The 19,133-nt window shown below is 45.7% G+C and overlaps 1 protein-coding gene across 1 annotated transcript; it reads left to right on the top strand.

The window, feature by feature from the left end:
* The first annotated feature begins 7,807 nt into the window (after nucleotides 1–7,807).
* LOC107108425 (arylacetamide deacetylase-like 4) lies at nucleotides 7,808–15,746 on the top strand. The gene is made up of 3 exons (XM_015408854.1): nucleotides 7,808–7,979; nucleotides 10,981–11,044; nucleotides 14,972–15,746. Exons 1-3 carry the CDS (start codon nucleotides 7,808–7,810, stop codon nucleotides 15,744–15,746), a joined length of 1,011 nt encoding a protein of 336 aa, XP_015264340.1.
* Nucleotides 15,747–19,133: the final 3,387 nt, after the last annotated feature.

The following is a 19,133-nucleotide window of genomic DNA, read 5'->3' as shown; positions in this document are numbered from 1 at the left end:
GTGGCCAACTTGGGAGCCAGCCGGAACTCCGTTCCTGTGCGTTCCTGCCCAAAAATAGCCCCGCGGTTGCTGAAGGCTGATAGGACTTCTCAGCATCTTTGATACCATAAGTCACGGGATCCTTTGACTTGGATGAGTTTGCAGAGAACTGTTTCGCAATTGTTCCATCTCTTCCTAGTGGACAGGTGGTGCCAGGACAGAGACGGCTACTGTGCCTCTTGGCCTTTGATTATGTCGTTTCCAAAGGTTCAGTCTGGTCTCCCTTGGTGTTTAATATCTACATGAAACCACTGGGACGTTCTTGAGGTCTGGAGCATAGTGCCTCTAACCCACAAAGGACACACAACTCTAACTCTCTTTTCCATCAAGAAAGGGAAAAAAACCCTTTGTCAGTATGTGGAGGCCATGAAGGAAAGGTGTGACAAACAGATTGAATCCTGATGCAAACAAGACAGAAGATGAGTCGTCGCAAAGTAAAGATGACCCAGAATTAGGTTTACAGCATGTTCTGGACAGGAATGTACAACTGTTGATGTGACCTTGGATCAGCTGCAAGATATTTCAGAGCTATTCTCTAAGAACCAGTCCTTGAAAGAGCTCTCTCAGCCCCGCCTATCTCACAGGGGGTCTGTTGTGGGAAAGGGAAGAGAAAGGAGATTGTAAGCCACTCTGAGACTCCTTTGGATAGTGAAGGGCGGGGTATAAATCCAATCTCCTCCTCCTCCTCCTCCTCCTCCTCCTCTTCTTCTTCTTCTTCTTCTTCTTCTTCTTCTTGTCATAGAGGAGAGTCTTCTTCTTCTTTATTTATACCCCACCCTTCACTACCCAAAGGTGTCTCAGAGCGGCTTACAAACTCCTTTCCCTTCCCCTCCCCACAACAGACACCTTGTGAGGTAGGTGGGGCTGAGAGAACTCTGACAGTAACTGCTCTTTTTTCAAGAACAGCTGTGCCAGAATTATGGTGTGCCCAAGGTCATCCAGCCAGGTGAAAGTGGAGGAGTGGGGAATCAAACCCGGTTCTCCCAGATTAGAGTCCGCGCACTTAACCACTGCACCAAACTGGAGTATCCTGCTGACCTGGATAGCCCAGGCTAGCCTGATCCCATCAGATCTCTGAAGCTAAGCAGGGCTGGTCCTGGCTAGTATTATGATGGGAGACCTCCAAAGAATACCAGGGCCGTGAGGCAGAGCCAGGCATTGGCAAACCACCTCTGAACGTCTCCTGCCTTGAAAACCCCACAGGATCACCATAAACCAGCTGTGACTTGACCCTGTTTCATGAGAGACAGTATGCTGAGGTCTGGAAGAGTTCATTTCACCAGGTTCGACATGTTCATCAATTGCTTTAGGTTCTAAAACAACCTGATCTGGTCACAGTCCCACGTGCCTTGGTACAATCCAGACTTGATTACTCTAGCCCATTCTATATAGGGCTGCCACTGAAGATGGCTCAACCTCCAGGGTTACCATATGTTGATGTCAATGTGACAGCACTTTTCATCAGTTTAACCCTGGCATTTTGTCTGGTGTCTCTAGGTAAAGGTAAAGGTTCCCTTGCTCGAAAGCCAGTCGAATCCGACTCTAGGGTTGCGGTGCTCATCTCTGTTTCAAAGCCGAAGAGCCAGCGCTGTCCGAAGACGTTTCCGTGGTCATGTGGCCGGCATGACTAAACACCAAGGTGCACGGAATGCTGTTACCTTCCCACTGAAGTGGTACCTATTTATCTACTTGCAATTGTTTGCTTTCGAACTGCTGGGTTGGCAGGAGCTGGAACTAGAGACGGGAGCTCACTCCGTCATGCAGCACACTCTGGTCTCGAACTGCTGAACTACTGACCTTCCACAGCCTGCAGTTCAGCGTCTTAACCACTTGAGCCACTGCAGCTCTAGTTTGGGGTAAAACCAATGTAGAACATGTTACAGGAGCCCTGTCTGGAAGCAACCACAGCATGGAATATAGAGATCATATCTCTCCATGATATTGTTCGAAGTGTTTTTATTTATTACATACTTTGAACGATAGGCTATTATATATCTTCTGTAGGTAGGCATTAATCTTACCCAGTAAATTCTCATTTAGACTTGCTTCAGTGCAGCCGAATGCAAATGATTTGGTGACATTCTGACCCATAGCAGATGTTGAAAAATTTGCAGGAGATACTATACTTTATGGAGGCATATCCTTCTATGGTAGCCAAAGGGCTGCCATTTCTTTCTTCCACATCCCTCTCCAGTCTTTTGCATGAAATGTTTGTCCTGCCCCCACTCCAAGTCCAGAAGTACACTTGTGTGTGTTGTGCTGTTGTTGCTGTCAAGTCACAGTTGACTTACGGCGACCCTGTTGGGTTTTCAAGGCAAGGGACATTAAGAGGTGGCTTGTCATTGCCTGCCTCTGCGTCATGATCCTGGACTTCCTTGTTAATCTCCCATCCAAATACTAGCCAGGACAGCCACCGCAGCTCTAGTTTGGGGTAAAACCCATGTAGAACATGTTACAGGAGCCCTGTCTGGAAGCAACCACAGCATGGAATATAGAGATCATATCTCTCCATGATATTGTTCGAAGTGTTTTTATTTATTACATACTTTGAACGATAGGCTATTATATATCTTCTGTAGGTAGGCATTAATCTTACCCAGTAAATTCTCATTTAGACTTGCTTCAGTGCAGCCGAATGCAAATGATTTGGTGACATTCTGACCCATAGCAGATGTTGAAAAATTTGCAGGAGATACTATACTTTATGGAGGCATATCCTTCTATGGTAGCCAAAGGGCTGCCATTTCTTTCTTCCACATCCCTCTCCAGTCTTTTGCATGAAATGTTTGTCCTGCCCCCACTCCAAGTCCAGAAGTACACTTGTGTGTGTTGTGCTGTTGTTGCTGTCAAGTCACAGTTGACTTACGGCGACCCTGTTGGGTTTTCAAGGCAAGGGACATTAAGAGGTGGCTTGTCATTGCCTGCCTCTGCGTCATGATCCTGGACTTCCTTGTTAATCTCCCATCCAAATACTAGCCAGGACTGACCCTGCTTAGCTTCTGAAATATGATGGGGTCAGACTTATCTACCCTTAAAGTGCAGGGTTCAGATAACATTCAGCACTTTGAAGTTCCATTGATCTGAGTAGCCGAGCGGCCTGTGTATACTTAATTCTCCTTAAGAACTTTAGATTTCCCCTCCTCATGCCCAGAGACAATACAACTCTTCCAAGAAAGAGTCAAGGTGAATTAACAGTTGAACCCATTCATTTATGGACCTCAATTAGCATCCACTGTAATTAATTTATGAATGTTCTCTATGATTAAAAAGGTGTGTTCCTGTGAACCGGCTATGATCAATAGCTATATAGTATCCAGAAGTCAACGAAGTTGCAGACTGTTTCTGCGCTCTTTGCTTAACCAGATGGGGTTCCAACGGGTTCTGTTGTTGACGGCCGGCGCCATTTTGGCTTTTCCTCTTTGCTTTGTGTTCTTGACAGCTTGGGTGGCTTACCTTTATTTCTTTAGGTCTGAATTCCCTCCTGGATTGTGCAACCCGCTGAAGATGAGGCTCTTCCATATTGGATTCATGGCTGCCTATGGAGTAGTAAGTGTGTTGCTTTTTGATCTGAGCAAATTTCAAAATGGGTTCAGCACGCCAGACAGGAGAATGCATTTGCCTGGCGAGGAGAGGCTGGCCTTACATGGGCGGCTATTGCAATAGTTTACATTTTGGGGGAGGCTTTGGCTCCTCCCACTCACGTGCTCCTTTTGATGTCAACACCAGTGTTCCCTCTAAGCTGAGTTAGTGTGAGCTAGCTCACAGTTTTTTAGCCTCTGGCTCACACATTTTTGTCTTTGCTCAGTAAGGACGGCTTTAGAGCAAGCTAATTGATGCAGCAGCCAAATCGCTCGATCACAACTTTTAATGCCAGGAGCTCACCAAGTCGAATTTTTGCTCACAAGACTCCACAGCTTAGAGGGAACATTGGTCAACACTCTGCTTTATGCAGGGGGTCGGCAGCAAAACAGAGAGCCTCTCCTACAGGATGTGGAGTTGGCACCAGTGTTCCCTCTAAGCTGAGTTCTGTGAGCTAGCTCAGTTTTTTAGCCTCTGGCTCACACATTTTTGTCTCAGCTCAGGAAGGAGGGCTCCCGAGCAAGCTAATTTATGCAGCAGCCAAATCACTCGCTCACAACTTTAAAGCCGGTAAGCTCAGAAAGTAGAATTTTTGCTCATGAGACTCCACAGCTTAAAGGGGGCATTTTGGGCACATGCCCAGGAAAGAAACTCCTGTACCGTGGTTTCCAGGATATGGAATTCTTTGCCCTCTAAAGATGCCATTAGCACACTGGGTTAAGAGGAAAGCTTCAGGCAGGATCGTGCTAACAGAGAAACAGTCCTGAGCAGAGTTACACCCTGCTGAGTCAATTGAAGTTAACAGGCATTAAAGGGTATAATTTTACTTAGAAGTGCACTCTTGTGAAAAATCCTAGCATGTCTACACAGAATCTTTTTTGTTGTTCAGTCGCACAGTCGAGTCCGATTCTTCGCGACCCCATGGACCAGCTCCCGCCAGGCCCTCCTGCCTTCCGCCGTCCTCTGAAGTTGGCTCAATTTCATGTTCGTTGCATCGATGACACTGTCTAACCATCTCATCCTTTGCCGTCCCCGTCTTCTTTGACCTTCAATCTTTCCCAGCATCAGGGTCTTCTCCAGGGAGTGCTCCCTTCTCATTGGGTGGCCAAAGTATTTGAGCTTCAGTTTCATTATCTGGCCTTCCAGGGAACAGTCAGGGTTGAATTTCTTTTAGGATTGACTGATTTGATCTTCTTGCAGTCCAAGGGACTCTCAAGAGTCTTCTCCAGCACCATAATTCAAAAGAATCTATTCTTCAGCGCTCGGCCTTCCTTATAGTCCAACCCTCGCAGCCATACATGACTACTGGGAATACCATTGCTTTGACCATGCGGACTTTTGTTGGCAGGGTGATGTCTCTACTTTTTATCATGCTGTTTAGGTTCCCCATCGCTTTCCTACACAGGTCTATTCAGGGGAGTTTACTCCCTGGAAAGTGTTTGACGATTGCCCTGTTACGGATCTGGAACTTTTTACCAGAATATGTCTGCTACCCTTTGATGATCACTCAGTTGACGTCCTAGTCAAACTGTGAAATATTACGTGGACTTCAGGCACTGAGCAAGTTTTGTCTAAGGTGTCCTCTCCTGGTCCTGGTGAATTGCATTAGCTGCTACTTGTGGATTGATCTCAGGCATTTCTGACCTCTGGTGATAATCATATTGTCCTGCTTTACGTGGTTGCAAGGATTAATGGCTGTGGGTGTAAATGTCTTGAACATCCCTGTGAAGCAATGCATTTTGTCTATGAAATGAGCAAAAACTTCACTCCAAGTTTTAAAAGGTTTTTTTCTGCCTCTGGGGACACTACAGAGAATGGGCTGGGAGGGCGGCAGTCAGTTCAATTGCATTCAAGACCAACCCCAGCCACCTTCATACAAATGCTAATAGGTCTAGACAATGGGATGGTCAAGCTCCTCCCTTTAAACAAGAAACAGGGATTTGGACGTGTTAAATCCTAGAGAGACTTCAGGAAGGAATTTCTGAAGAATCTCCAGGAAAAGCTTCTCTGACCCAGCCTGACCTGGTCAGTGGGTGGGGAAAAGAGAGGTGGTAAAACTCCATCAGAGCAGACAGAACATTAAACTGAGGTCTGGAGGAGGTGACTATTAACCATGTGCTGCATGGGCATAGCCAGAAAATTTTGGTTGGTGTGGTGTGGGGCAATCCAGGTGGGCACCCGGGCTGCACTTGCTGCTCCTCTTGCAGCAGAAGAACCAGCAGCTCTATTTTGCATTTTTAAAAACCTATTTATTTTTAAGCCTGGAAAAAAAGAAAACGAGACTGAAGCTTCCCTGACTATGAGAGCCAGTTTGGTGTAGTGGTTAAGTGCACAGACTCTAATCTGGGAGAACCGGGTTTGATTCCCCACTCCTCCACTTGCACCTGGCTGGATGACCTTGGGCAAGCCATAGTTCTGGCACAGCTGTTCTTGAAAAAGAACAGTCTTTGTCAGAGCTCTCTCAGCCCCACCTACCTCACAGGGTGTCTGTTGTGGGGAGGGGAAGGAAAAGGAGTTTGTAAGCCGCTCTGAGACTCCCTTGGGTAGTGAAGGACAGGGTATAAATCCAATCTCTTCTTCTTCTTCTCTGCCCAGGTCCTTTTGGAAACCCCACGTGCATCTTACATTTTTATTTTTATTTTTTTTATTGGCATTTCTAAAAAGGAAATTGAATTTTTGTCTGAGGGGGCAGCACTCATCTGTGGGGGGCATTGCCCCCAAATGCTCCCATGGATATTTGTACTGGAGTAAGCTGCAAGGTAATGGAAAGTCTGTAGAGATCTATAACACCCTAAGCTAAGGAACCTGTCCTAAACATGATAGGGCATGTATAGAGAGAGGGACAGCGGATTTGTGTTTTACCCATTTCTTTTGAATCCCTTGCTCAATCTGTGCGTGCAAACATTTTCCCTTCAATAAATACTTCATACCTGCTGATGCTGGTAGTGGTTCTCTGTAGACCTCCACCATCTTGGGCATGCTGTTTTAAAAAGAATGCCAGGGAGAAGGCAGGCAGTTGGCAAGTGGCTATACCTCCAAGGGTGCACAAGGCAGTAAACGGTCCCTGTTGTGATCAGGCACTGGGCAGTGGGACATACAGACACAAGGCCTCAGAACTTGGAAGCTGGGTGTCTTTACCCTCCCAGCAGGCAATTCCTTACAAAGGTCAGGTAGTGGCAGTGGTTACCCGAGAGAGAGAGAAAATCCTTTCCAGGTGTTGGGAAAACCTTGGAGGACAGGGTGGAGCAGGCCGTTCATCGACATTCCCAAACAGCTGTCAGCTATATGATCGTGAGTTTCCACTTCCTGCTCTTTTAACCCCTGAATCCCCAGTTTAACTTTGCTCCTCTGCCCTTGGACAAACTGAAAAAAACAACTCTCAATTTTTGTGCCGTTTCCTGATTCCTCACATTGGATTTTCCCCAACAGCTTTATTGATGCATCCATAAATCCAGCATTGTATCGATAAATACTATATTTATTATGTTTTTTTAAAAAATGCAACACTCAGGTCTAGTATAAATCCATCTGTAAACTTGACAGTGAACCTAAACCACTAACAAAATGTTAACAAATGTAGCAAGAAATGATATAGGGAACTTTGGGTTGTCCATAGAGGTAAATAAATGTCATCACCATTATTATTGGTTAGTAGATGAGTGGTTTTATTGGGGTAAATGGGTTCATGATTCACTTTCTTGAATGGCACAAGTTACTAGGAAACCTTTTTGAATTGAAGACTTAGACATGTGCCAGATAGTGATTAGTAGTGGAGAATGACGATCTTTCCCACATTAATAGAAGAAGAAGAGTTGGTTTTATACTCCGCTTTTCACTACCTGAAGGAGTCTCAGAGTGGCTTACAATCGCCTTCCCTTCCTCTCCACATAACAGACACCTTGTGAGGTAGATGGGATTGAGAGAACTGTGACTGACCAAAGGTCACCCATATGACTTCATGTGGAGAAGTGGGGAATCAAACCCTGTTTTCCAGACTAGACTCTGCCGTTCTTGACCACTACACCACAGTGGCTCTCAAGCTACTCTTCCTCAAAGCAAAATAGACTAGTGGGACCTTTTCAGTCTGCATGAAGTTCCAAAGAGCTCTAAGCATCAGAATTCTGTGTTTTATCCATATAACCAGGGCTACATAGCATGGAAGATCAGCCTCTGTGATGAACATACAGTTATGAGGAAAGCAGTCAATGGAATCCCACCTTTTAAAGACAAAAAGCTTCATATTCAGAATCTTCAGTTTGAAGACGTGACTGTGAGGCTGTACCAGCCAAAAGTGCCTGCCACAAAGCCCAGAAAAGGAATCCTTTTCTTTCATGGAGGAATTGGCATGTGGGGCAGCATCGGTAAAACTAAAGATATACTCTAAAGTTTATTTACTATAATGACTTCACAAATGTGCTGATGATTGATATAGATTGGTAGTTCTAAATCTATGTCAGGATGGATATCAATACCTAAACTAGAGAAGGGGGATATTGTATTGCATGTGTATTTTCCCAAGGGAAGGTGAGTGTGAAAGTTTGATTATCTACTTAGTGGACGGATCACAACCGAAAATATTTCGGGTGTCTTCATTGCATTCGGCAGACCTCAAAATTCCATCTGACAATTCTTCAGTCACAGTGGCGATTGCTTTTAACAATATCTGGGCAAAATTTTGTACCCCAACCAATCAATTGTGGTGAAATTACCATCCATCATATGCACAGTAACAATGGCAATGCCAGATGATATTGGTAACCATCTGCAGTTCTTCTGCTCGGTCCCTGCCACACGGGTGGGAAAAAGAACGGGCAAAGTGCGGCTTTTGAAAGCTGCACCAAAATAGAGACGTGGTGGCGGGACCATACAGATCCTGTGAGCCACTGCGCAATCGCTCCCCGGCACGTTCAGGTGCCGGGGAGACCGGGGACAAAGGCTGCCGAACTGCGCATGTGTGAGCATGCGCAGTTCGGCCAGGAGCCGGGGATGAGCCGGCAGAAGGACACGCCAGTGATCCCACAGCCACGCTTGCCCCGGCCGTTCCGGTAAGACCTCCTCTGGAGGTGGTGTATTTTTGATGCGGGTTTTTGGCCGGAAGGGCCAGATCGGGGATGGGTGTGCAACGTTTCCGAGAAGTTGCGGTGGTATCACGCCCGTTTGCTGTGCCCTCAATCTGTCCCTCTCCCGGCCCAAAACCTTTCGTGTGACCGGGGCCTTCTTTGGTTGTTTGCACATCTGATTCATTCAAGAGCCATTGGGTTCCATTACTCACATTTATGGCATAACAAAGCACAGTTTTTGTGGTGTGGGTGGTCTTTTCAGTACAATGCCACTAAGTCCTTGGGAACATGATGTGCTTTGATGTGCCTTAGAGGTGTGCCATTTGCAAGTGTGGCATTAAGCAATGCCATCCATGCACCATTTAAGCTTCCCGGTTCATTATAACTTCCTGTCCTATTGTCTGTTACCTCCAAGCAGTGAAGTGACAATAGCTGGATTCACCTGGGGGGGAAATCATTTTCATTCTGACACCACTGAGAATTAGTGCTGTTTCTTTATTTCTCCAGGGCCCATTCTGCGTCTAGCATTTGCCCTGCTGTTGTATCAAACCCACGTTGGAACAGAAATGCCCTTCTGCATTGCATGCCACTTTCACTTTGATTGATTGTTGGATTTTATGGCAGTGTCCCGACTGCATGCTACTTTCATTTTGTTAGATCACTTGGTTTTATGGTCTGCATAGATTTATGGCCATTTTATGGCCATTCAGGGGAGACTCTGCAGCCAGTATGGCATTGGCCCCGGGGTACTTGAATGTGGTGTTGAGCCACATCTTTTTCTGTTCCAGTGTGGGTTTGGTAAAACAACAGAGTGAATGCTAGATACAGAATGGACCGAGGAAAAATTTGGTTCGGAGAGGGAGAGCAGGGAGCTTCTAGAAGACTTAGCTGAAATAGGAGGGAGCCCTACCAGAAGGGGGGAGTTGCACAAATTTGTCTCTGGGAATTGCATGTGGGATTAGCAGATTTGCTGCTGAAGAACAGTGAGGGGAAAAGACATACTAACACGAATCCCTAGCAGCTTTTCATTAGAACTTGAAAACGAAGCAGGATTGGCCATGGTTAGTATTTGGATGGGAGACCGTCAAGGAAGTCCAGGGTTATTAAGAGAGAAAAAAGGGGAAATATCTTAAATTTTGAGGACTTATCTGGACAGTGTCATAGAAGGATTATTAACCCCAAAAGGACTTTACTAACATACTAATTGCCCGATTTGAAAGGAGAACGAAGAAACAGATGATTACCCAACTACAGAAGAAGACGCACACCGTGATTTGAACTTTGCCTTTAATACTAACAGATTAATATACCTGTATTAACATCACTCACACTTTTCTTTGTCCCTCTATATACCCTTCCCTTTTTTTCTGAATTCTAAAGCGAAACTTCTCTCCTTTTTAGGAGAGGGGGGGGAAGAAAGGAAATCCAGGGTTCCCATGCAGAGAAAGGGAAGGGCAAACCACCTCTGCTTGATGTGGCCTATTATGCTAATGAGTTCCTGCTGGGCGTGGCCAACTTGGGAGCCAGCCGGAACTCCGTTCCTGTGCGTTCCTGCCCAAAAATAGCCCTGATAATAATAATCCCATAAAGCAGAATAGGCCACATCCAACAGCAGAAACTCATTAGGATTGGCTACATTAGGGGTGTGTGGCCTAACATGCAAAGGAGTCCCTGCTACAAAAAAGACCCTGGGTTTTGACAACAAACAAGGTAAACAGAATAACAAGCAAACGGTGGGTGTGGTTGGATGACCCCACTTCTGGTAACATGTGGGGTGTGGCCTAATATGCTAATGAGCTGTGCTGTCAGGGGTGTGGCCCAATATGCTAATGAGTTCCTGCTGTTGGGTGTGGCCTATTATGCTAATGAGTTCCCACTGGGCTTTTTCTCGAAAAAGAGCCCTGCCATAAAGTAATAGTGTAAATGGCCTCACTTAAAAGCAAATTGGTCATGGAAGCATTCTTACATTGGTATTAGTGAACAGTGGGAGGGGCATTATCACGATCATATCAGAACCATTTCTTGTGCAGAACGGAAGATCTGGAAGGGGAAGCACCTGAGTGGTGCATTATCTGCTGATGCAACCTCCATCGCAATTCCATGTGCAGACCATTCGCTGCTCTTTGGATAGGTGAAATATCCATTTTTCAAAATAAATAAATAAATAAGCAAAAGCAGGCCAGCACTGACAGGTTTCTGGTGAACGGCCCTAGTGTGAAATTGAGCCTAGTGTTGAATGATCTGGACATGAACCTGTGGGAAACACTGTATGTACCAAACTCTGTCATTTCCTCCTATCCAGATTCCTACGAACGAGTATGCCGCTTTCTTGCTAGGGAAAGTGACTCAGTGGTTGTCTCCGTTGGGTAAGTCAGTTCTGTCCGGTCTAATGCTTGTTACAGATTTGATTATAGTATGAGGGAAGGAAGTCGTGGTGGTGTAGCCAGATCTCATCGGATCTTGGAAGCTGTCTAGATTGGTACTTGCAATGACAAACCACCTCTGATTCTCACTTGCCTTGAAAGCCTCACACTGGGGTCGCCATAGGTCTGTGACAACTTCACAACACTTACAAGTGAGAGTTCACGGACTGGCCCAGTGTCTTTTTTAAAAAATCTGCATCTCCAAACAACTTTTTAAACACCTCCATATTGGGGGGGAAATAACATAAATTCAGTTCGTTTATTTATTTATTCCATCTCCAATCCGCTTTCTTCTCAGTTCAGAAACACAGAATATGGACCTGCCACAGACTTTGCATGTCACTGCCTCAGCTCCCTCACCAGCCATGCTTCACTCCAGCAGCAGCTCCCTCTCCTGCCCCTTCTCAGAGCCCAGCTGGCTGAATACTTAAAATACATCAGCAATACAGTAGTTCCTTCTTGAACACTGGGGTTGTGTTCCTGAAAACAATGGTTAAGTGAAACTGTTCTAGAAGAGGTCTTAATAACATGGGGTCTAGCAGGGCTTTTTTTTGTAGAAAAAGCCCAGCAGGAACTCATTAGCATAATAGGCCACACCCGACAGCAGAGACCCATTAGCATATTAGGCCACACCCCTGACAACACAGCTCATTAGCATATTAGGCCACACCCCACATGTTACCAGAAGTGGGGTCATCCAACCACACCCACCTTTTGCTTCTTATTCTGTTTACTTTGTTGTCAAAACCCTGGGCTTTTTTTGTAGCAGGAACTCCTTTGCATGTTAGGCCACACACCCCTAATGTAGCCAATCCTAATGAGTGTCTGCTGTTAGGTGTGGCCTATTATGCTAATGAGTCCCTGCTGGGCGTGGCCAACTCAAGAGCCAGCCGGAACTCCGTTCCTGTGCGTTCCTGCCCAAAAATAGCCCTGGGGTCTAGTAGAGATGTGTTTCTGAGTGACATAGGAGGAAGTAACTAGAGTTGCATCCTCTTAGGAGACCTGTGACTGCCTTCTCTGTCAGCCTCACAGCTCCCACTCAGGCCCTATGTAGGTCTTTTAGAGATCTCTGATAAACTTGGGAGATGGCTGTCCAGCCTGCAGTAGCACCACATCATTCCAATGATCACTCTGTGAAGCCACACACCCCCAGCTCTTCTCCCCTACATTTTATTTTTAAAAAAGAATTAAACCCAAGATGAAGAGTGTCATAATGAAACAGGGCTTAAAAATAACGATTACTCTATCAAATAAGGTATCAAATAGTGTCCATAAACAGATGCAAGCAATTAGCTCTGTCAAGGTCTGTCAAAATAAGAATGTCTTTTCCCTCTCTTCCAAACCTCAAGATTTAGATTGGGAGATGCTGAAACAATGCTGGGGTTGTCATTTGCCCCAGCATGCATGCAGAGACTTCAAATGGGCAAATGATGTCTTCCTGATGTTGTTTCAGCTTGGGAAAATGGCACATAGAGAAGGCAGGAGCCGCCTCACCACAGTGCTATGCTCCCAATCTGAACCGAGCTCCCATGGCACTTTTAAACAGAGTCCCACCAGGAACTCACAGTGGCAGTATGGTCGCAAGTCCCTGTCGCAGACTTGTTTAATTTGTAATGTATCATTTGGATCTAAGTGAGTAGCCATTTGGGTCTAACTGTAAGATCCTGAATGCTGCGTCAGCACCATTTAAACACCAGATAGGCCCTGGGAATTGTAGGGCTTTTTCCGTGCACCTCATTTTTGTTTGCTCACACTGCATTCCCCCCCCTTTTCCTGCATGTTTGGTTCCCTCTAGTGGCCACTTTGATATTTCATCTCTGTATTCCTGGCTTATTTCCCTGCACTTTCACTCTGGAATAAGCCAGTGATACAGCAATGAAATATTGAATCCACCACCAGAGGGCGCAAAACACACGCAGAAAAGAAAAGAAACCTGACGTAACGCAGGCACACAAGCAATGGAATGCCACCTGCAGAAAAACCCTTCATCTCAAGATCAACTGACAAGATCTCAGTGAGGAAGAGGCATAGTGCTCTCAGGGCAAACCCTTGTGTTTTGAACCCAGCTGAGGCAGGATCCAAGATGCTGGCAAGGAAGAAGAGGAGAAAAGAGATTTTTTTTACTTCTTGTGCCATTTGCCTGTTGTCAACCACAGTGGCAACCATAGAATAAGGAGAAGAAGAAGAAGAGATTGGATTTATACCCCACCCTTCACTACCCAAAGGAGTCTCAGAGTGGCTTACAATCTCCTTTCCCTTCCCCTCCCCACAACAGACACCCTGTGAGCAGTGTTCCCTCTAAGCTGAGTTAGTGTGAACTAGCTCACAGTTTTTTAGCCTCTGGTTCACACATTTTTGCTTTAGCTTAGGAAGGCTGGCTCCGGAGCAAACCAATTGATGCCGTAGCCAAATCGCTCGCTCACAGCTTCAACGCCAGTAGCTCACAAAGTAGAGTTTTTGCTCACAAGACTCTGCAGCTTAGAGGGAGCATTGCCTGTGAGGTAGGTGGGGCTGTGAGAGCTCTGACAGAAACTGCTCTTTTTCAAGAACAGCTGTGCCAGAACTATGGCTTGCCCAAGGTCATCCAGTGGGTGCAAGTGGAGGAGTGGGGAATCAAACCCGGTTGTCCCAGATTAGAGTCCGTGCACTTAATCACTACACCAAACATACAATTTAAACTGGAAAATTTGGTTCATGTTTCAAGCCATGGAAATACAAACATCAACGGAATCTTTATTTGAGATAAAATTCTAGCAGGTGAGGTCTCAAAACAGGGAAGGCTTACACTCCCAGAGAATCTTGTCTATCTAAATTCAAGCCAGAACCAAACACAGTTTGAGTGCTCTGTAGTAGAATGCTCAGGTCCCACCACTTTGACCTCGTTCCCCAGCCTGGTTTAGTAAGAATGTGGGAGGTTCTTCCTGTTGGAGAATCCCTCTTTGGGTTCCTCCAAACCCTACTATGGAGCTACTTGGTGGTTGGACACCATGGGATGATTATTGGCCCACAGGGACGCACTCAAGGAAGCGGACTCACCTGCCAGAAATAAGGTCTGGAGGCAAAGCAGCCTTTAGAGTTCCCTTTCTCATGTTAAAAAAGAGGCATGATATTGGTTTTCTTTATGTTTCTCTTTGCTTGCAAAAGTGCTTTCCCACGCCACCCTCCCTCCTGAAACACCAGCCCTTCCCGGCCGATGCTCAATGAGATGGTCTGCCGATATGCCACATGGTTAAAAAAAATCCTTCCCCTACCAACTGTGCCTGGCCCTGGACCCCAACACTGGTTTTACAAGAGGTGAGGAGCTGTTGGTTGATCAGGGTGCCACTGCCTCCACAAGCCAGTGCTCACATGCCTCATTCATGACTCACCTAACTTTGGAACCTTGCTGGGAGATGGGGGTGATGGAGGACTAAGTGGGTGGATTGAGCATGCATGGGCTCTCTGCCAGTGTCGAGGTCAAGGTCAGATTCCTGTCACAGGGTGGTGGCGAGCCTGAGAACAACTTCCCTCCCTGAGGTCTAGGTTGGGCAGGGAAGCCACATCCTCCCCCCCCCAGTGGCCACCTGGATTACAGATGGAATGAACTGGTGGGGCACATGGTAAAGCCTGTCTACCTGAGTGCGGGTGTGCTCCCATCTGACAGATCACAAGGGATTGCGCTAAAGGAAGGAAGTCACACTCCCTGTAAGCAAGCTCTGAAGTCCTCATTAGAAACATCTGGCTCATCCACCATCTAGTATACAGCCAGGTGTTTACAATTGTAGCCATGCCAGCAAAGACACAGTACACAGATCTCACCACCTCCACATTTACTGAAGGTGATTCAATTATCAAATGAGATACATTGAATTTATGAGGTGTTTGTTACAGGTACCGTCTGTCTCCTGAGTACCCCTATCCTAGACAGTTCAAGGACTGTCTCGTCGCCACCATCCACTTTATGAAGAATGCAGAAGACTATGGAGTGGATCCCGAGTGTATCGTCATTAGTGGAGATAGTCTAGGGGGCACATTCACGGCAGCTGTTTGTCAAGAACTGGTCAAAAGAACGGACGTCCCCAAAGTACGTGCTCAGATCTTGCTCTACCCTTTTTTACAAGCCATCGATTTCAATTTACCTTCCCATCAGCAAAACCGATTTGTGCCCCCATTTTTCCAAAGAATAATAGTAGAAGCAGGTGTTCAGTATCTCGGGAAAAGCAAGTCTGTAGCGAAAGAATTAAGAAAAGGCTCCCACATTCCCGAGGACATGAAAATGAAGTTGAGGAGCTGGATAAGTCCAGATGTCATCCCGAAGGAATTCAAACTCAGAGGCTACAAACCACCACCACCGGCTGTCTTCTCACCAGAAATTCACCAACAAGTCAAGGAGGCTTTTGATACCATTTTTTCACCCCTTCTTGCTGATGTGGACATTGTCCAGCAGCTCCCAGAGATGTTCATTTTAACATGTGAATATGATGTCCTCAGAGATGAAGGACTACTGTACAAAAAGAGGTTAGAGGATGAGGGGGTTCCTGTGACTTGGTACCACCTTGCAGATGGATTCCATGGAGCCATCTTCTCCATCGATATGCCTCTGCTTTCTCTTTCATGTGCCAAAAGTGGGGTGGACAGAGTTGTGAATTTTGTAAAAGGGTTGTAAGTGGTCTCATCTAGAGCCACAGTGGTTACCTTGGTGGTTGGTGGCAGAAACAATTCCATTGAGCTGTGAAGTTTGCTCAGTTCTTAAAAATAAATACTTATTTTTGATTTGTTTCTCCACCGTCTTAGACAGAAGCAGGTCCACATAGGATCACATATTTTATGCCGTAGGCTCTATGAAACCCAGAGCTGTTGGCTGATTTGTACTTTAAACAATTAGGATATATATTAGGACCTGTGGCAGCCAAAAAGAACACCACCAACACAACCCCAAATACCAGGCATTCCAAGAACATGCATCACAAAGTCAGGCACACCTAAATCGAGTTATTTAAATTTCACAATGTCTGTTTAGCAGTAGGTGGTAGCACTTACAAGGGGTGGGAAAGATAAAATCCCTTGTGCCCCTAACTTAGGAGACTTACCTAGACTGGAATCCATGATGTGGTTAGAAGCACATATACAAAACACTTGTTGGAGTCAACTGTCCAGGGTGGGGGATTGGTTACTGCCCAGCTGGCTGGGGGGGGGCATGGTTCCCTAAATTATCAGTGGTGGGCTGCTGCTTTCTGTCAATCTCGCCCAGATGCATTTAAAGACTTCTTTGCATGAATGTTTTGCTTATGACATTACTAGAATCATTGCACGGCATTGGTTGAATGGAGGTTTCTAAAGTAAAACCTCCATTCCTTACCGGATGCACGCTTTCTGGAGCTACATCTACCAAGGCTGTCTGCATGCTCCTTTCCTTTTCAATTTCTACATAAATGATGTTGTGGACTTTATCTCCTGATCTACATCCTCCAAAAATACATGGTAGACACATCTCCATTCATCTTTATGCGGATGATGCTGTCCTTCTTTCAAGAACCCCGTTGGGATTAAGGAGAGCCCTAAGAAAATTCGATAATTCCTGCCAAATTGATAACCTTGAAATAAACGACCAGAAAACAGAGGTCATTGCTTTTGGACCTAGACAAAAGAAACAACTGTGGTTTGTAAATGGGAATCCCATTGAACAAGTGACCAATTATAAATACCTAGGCAGAACTCCAGATGCATTTAAAGACTTCTTTGTATGAATATTTTGCTTATGTCATTACTATCATCATTGCACTGCATTGGTTGAATGGAGGTTTCTAAAGTAAAACCTCCATTCCTTACCGGATGCATGCTTTCTGGAGCTACAACTACCAGGATGGCAGGACACTGGGTTTGTATGTATCCAGGGCTCTTTTTGTAGAAAAAGCCCAGCAGCAACTCATTAGCATAATAGGCCACACCCAACAGCAGAAACTCATTAGCCTATTAGGCCACACCCCTGACAGCACAGCTCATTGGCACATTAGGCCACACCCCCATGTTACCAGAAGTGTGCTCATCCAGCCACACCCACCTTTTGCTTCTTATTCTGTTTACCTCGTTTGTTGTCCAAACCCTGGGCTTTTTTTTTGTAGCAGGAACTCCCTTGCACGTTAGGCCACACACATCTAATGTAGCCAGTCCTAATGAGTTTCAGTGGTTGGGTGTGGCCTATTATGCTAATGAGTTCCTGCTGGGCGTGGCCAACTCTGGAGCCAGCCGGAACTCCATACCTGTGCGTTCCTGCCCAGAAATAGCCCTGCTTGTGGCTCCAAGGAAAGTAAGGCTTGTCTTAATTTGCATTCAGACCAAAGGAGAAATGCTCACTGCTGGTTTGCGATTGGGGAGGGGGCACCCACAGGAGACACGGATTGCCTGAGTTACGTTTGCCATCCACTTCTCTTACTTACACACCCATGCACCTTTTTCATAAAACTTTGTTTGAGATTACATAATACATTAGCAGAAATATAGTAAAACAAGAAAGAGGACCCGCGAAACCCGCGGCGGGGGCGGGGGAGCTCCAAACTGAGCAGGCGAAGGAGGAACCAGCAGGAGCAGGTAAGCTGTCCCCTCCATCCCGCCAGTTCCCCCGTCTCCTCCACCCCCCGTCTCGATCTCCCCCCGCCCGCCTCCTCCCCCCCTGCTCCAAACCGCTTGAATCGCTGCCCACCCGTCCCCTGTTGCCACTGTCGAAGCCGTTCCAAGAGCGTTCCCTGCGCATGCGCAGGGGATGCTCTGTTACTTTTATGGGGATTTAAGTATCCCCCCGATATTTTTCCAACTTTTCAGATTTTTGTGCACACCTGGGGACTGCCCCAAGTGTGCACGAAAATCTCCCTCCCCCCCCCAGGTGCCCCCAATGCACGGATTTAGGTATCCGCATGCACGGGGGTAACTTCAGTATTAGTATATAGATAACTGACACATTTGAAATACCATTCTGCTGAAATCTTTGTACTCCACTTAATTACATCAGCTGAGCAACTCTGCAGGGGAAAAAGTTTTGCCAGACTATATTCAATTGAGATACATCTTCCCCTCTTTTTTAGAATGTCAAGTTAATTACCAAAAAGGCCTCTTAACATTTCACGATCCATTCTTGTATGGGTGGGATATTACCTGACTTCCACTATCACACAAAAGTAATTCTAGCTACTGTTATCTGATGAATGAGCTTCTTTCGAAAATCTATCAGAAACATGGATATATAGCTTAACAAGATAACCTCAGAGGAATGGGGAAAATCCATACCTAATCCACATTTCAGAAAGTCTACAATGGATAGTCAGTATTTTTTGGTCCACTCACATGTCCACCACATATGCAAACAGTCTGCATTTGGTAGCTTGCAATACCAACATATTGTCAGGTCCCCAGATAATACACTCTCCACAACACTATTGGAAGTGATGCTTTATTAGAGATATGCTTACATCAGGAACTTGAATTTTGTCAGGACTGAAGAAAGTGTGTGAAAAAGTTGAGGTTATAGGTAAAACCAACTGTTGTCCTCACCCCATGCATTTGTCGTCAGTCAGCCCCTAGTGTTACTATGAGCCAGACAATAGTAACTTCAAAATACAATTTGATGATAGTGGAAAATATCGAAGAAGAGTCTTTGAACGTAATAGTGTCCAAAAGACCTCAAAGTCCACAAAAAAGGCAGAGGATGCCGCAAAGCACAAATAAACTTCTAACAGCCGAAAACGTCCTTCCTAGGCATGCCAGACATTTCAAAGCAATCTTCTTCAGTTGTACAGCTGAAAATGGAACTACAAAATAACAAAATAACAATACAACAATGAAATATGAAAAGCCAAAGAGAGGTTCAGAATGTATATATTCCAGTACATCTATATTAAAGCCACCGCATATAGTAACATTTTACACTCACCCCAATTTCCACAGTAATGTAGGCACAGCTCATATCTCAAATGGAATCTGTGGTTCTCAAAGGTTACAAACCTGTTGGACACTATCAGGGGTCATTTGGGGGGGGACGCGGGGGGACGCCATCCCCCCG

Source organism: Gekko japonicus, unplaced genomic scaffold, assembly GCF_001447785.1.
Source record: "Gekko japonicus isolate JY-2015 unplaced genomic scaffold, Gekko_japonicus_V1.1 scaffold4399, whole genome shotgun sequence".
Lineage (NCBI taxonomy): Eukaryota > Metazoa > Chordata > Lepidosauria > Squamata > Gekkonidae > Gekko > Gekko japonicus.
The sequence above is the reverse complement of the archived record's forward strand: the minus strand, read 5'-3'. Positions and strand labels throughout refer to the sequence as shown.

What these genes read in the sequence shown, in the direction of transcription:
- LOC107108425 (XM_015408854.1), top strand. Translation starts at nt 7,808, where the DNA reads ATGAGGAAAGCAGTCAATGGAATCCCACCTTTTAAAGACAAAAAGCTT. An exon ending in TGGCATGTGGGGCAGCATCG is followed by an intron (nt 7,980 to 10,980) that starts GTAAAACTAAAG and finishes CCTCCTATCCAG; the next exon opens with ATTCCTACGAACGAGTATGC. An exon ending in TCAGTGGTTGTCTCCGTTGG is followed by an intron (nt 11,045 to 14,971) that starts GTAAGTCAGTTC and finishes TGTTTGTTACAG; the next exon opens with GTACCGTCTGTCTCCTGAGT.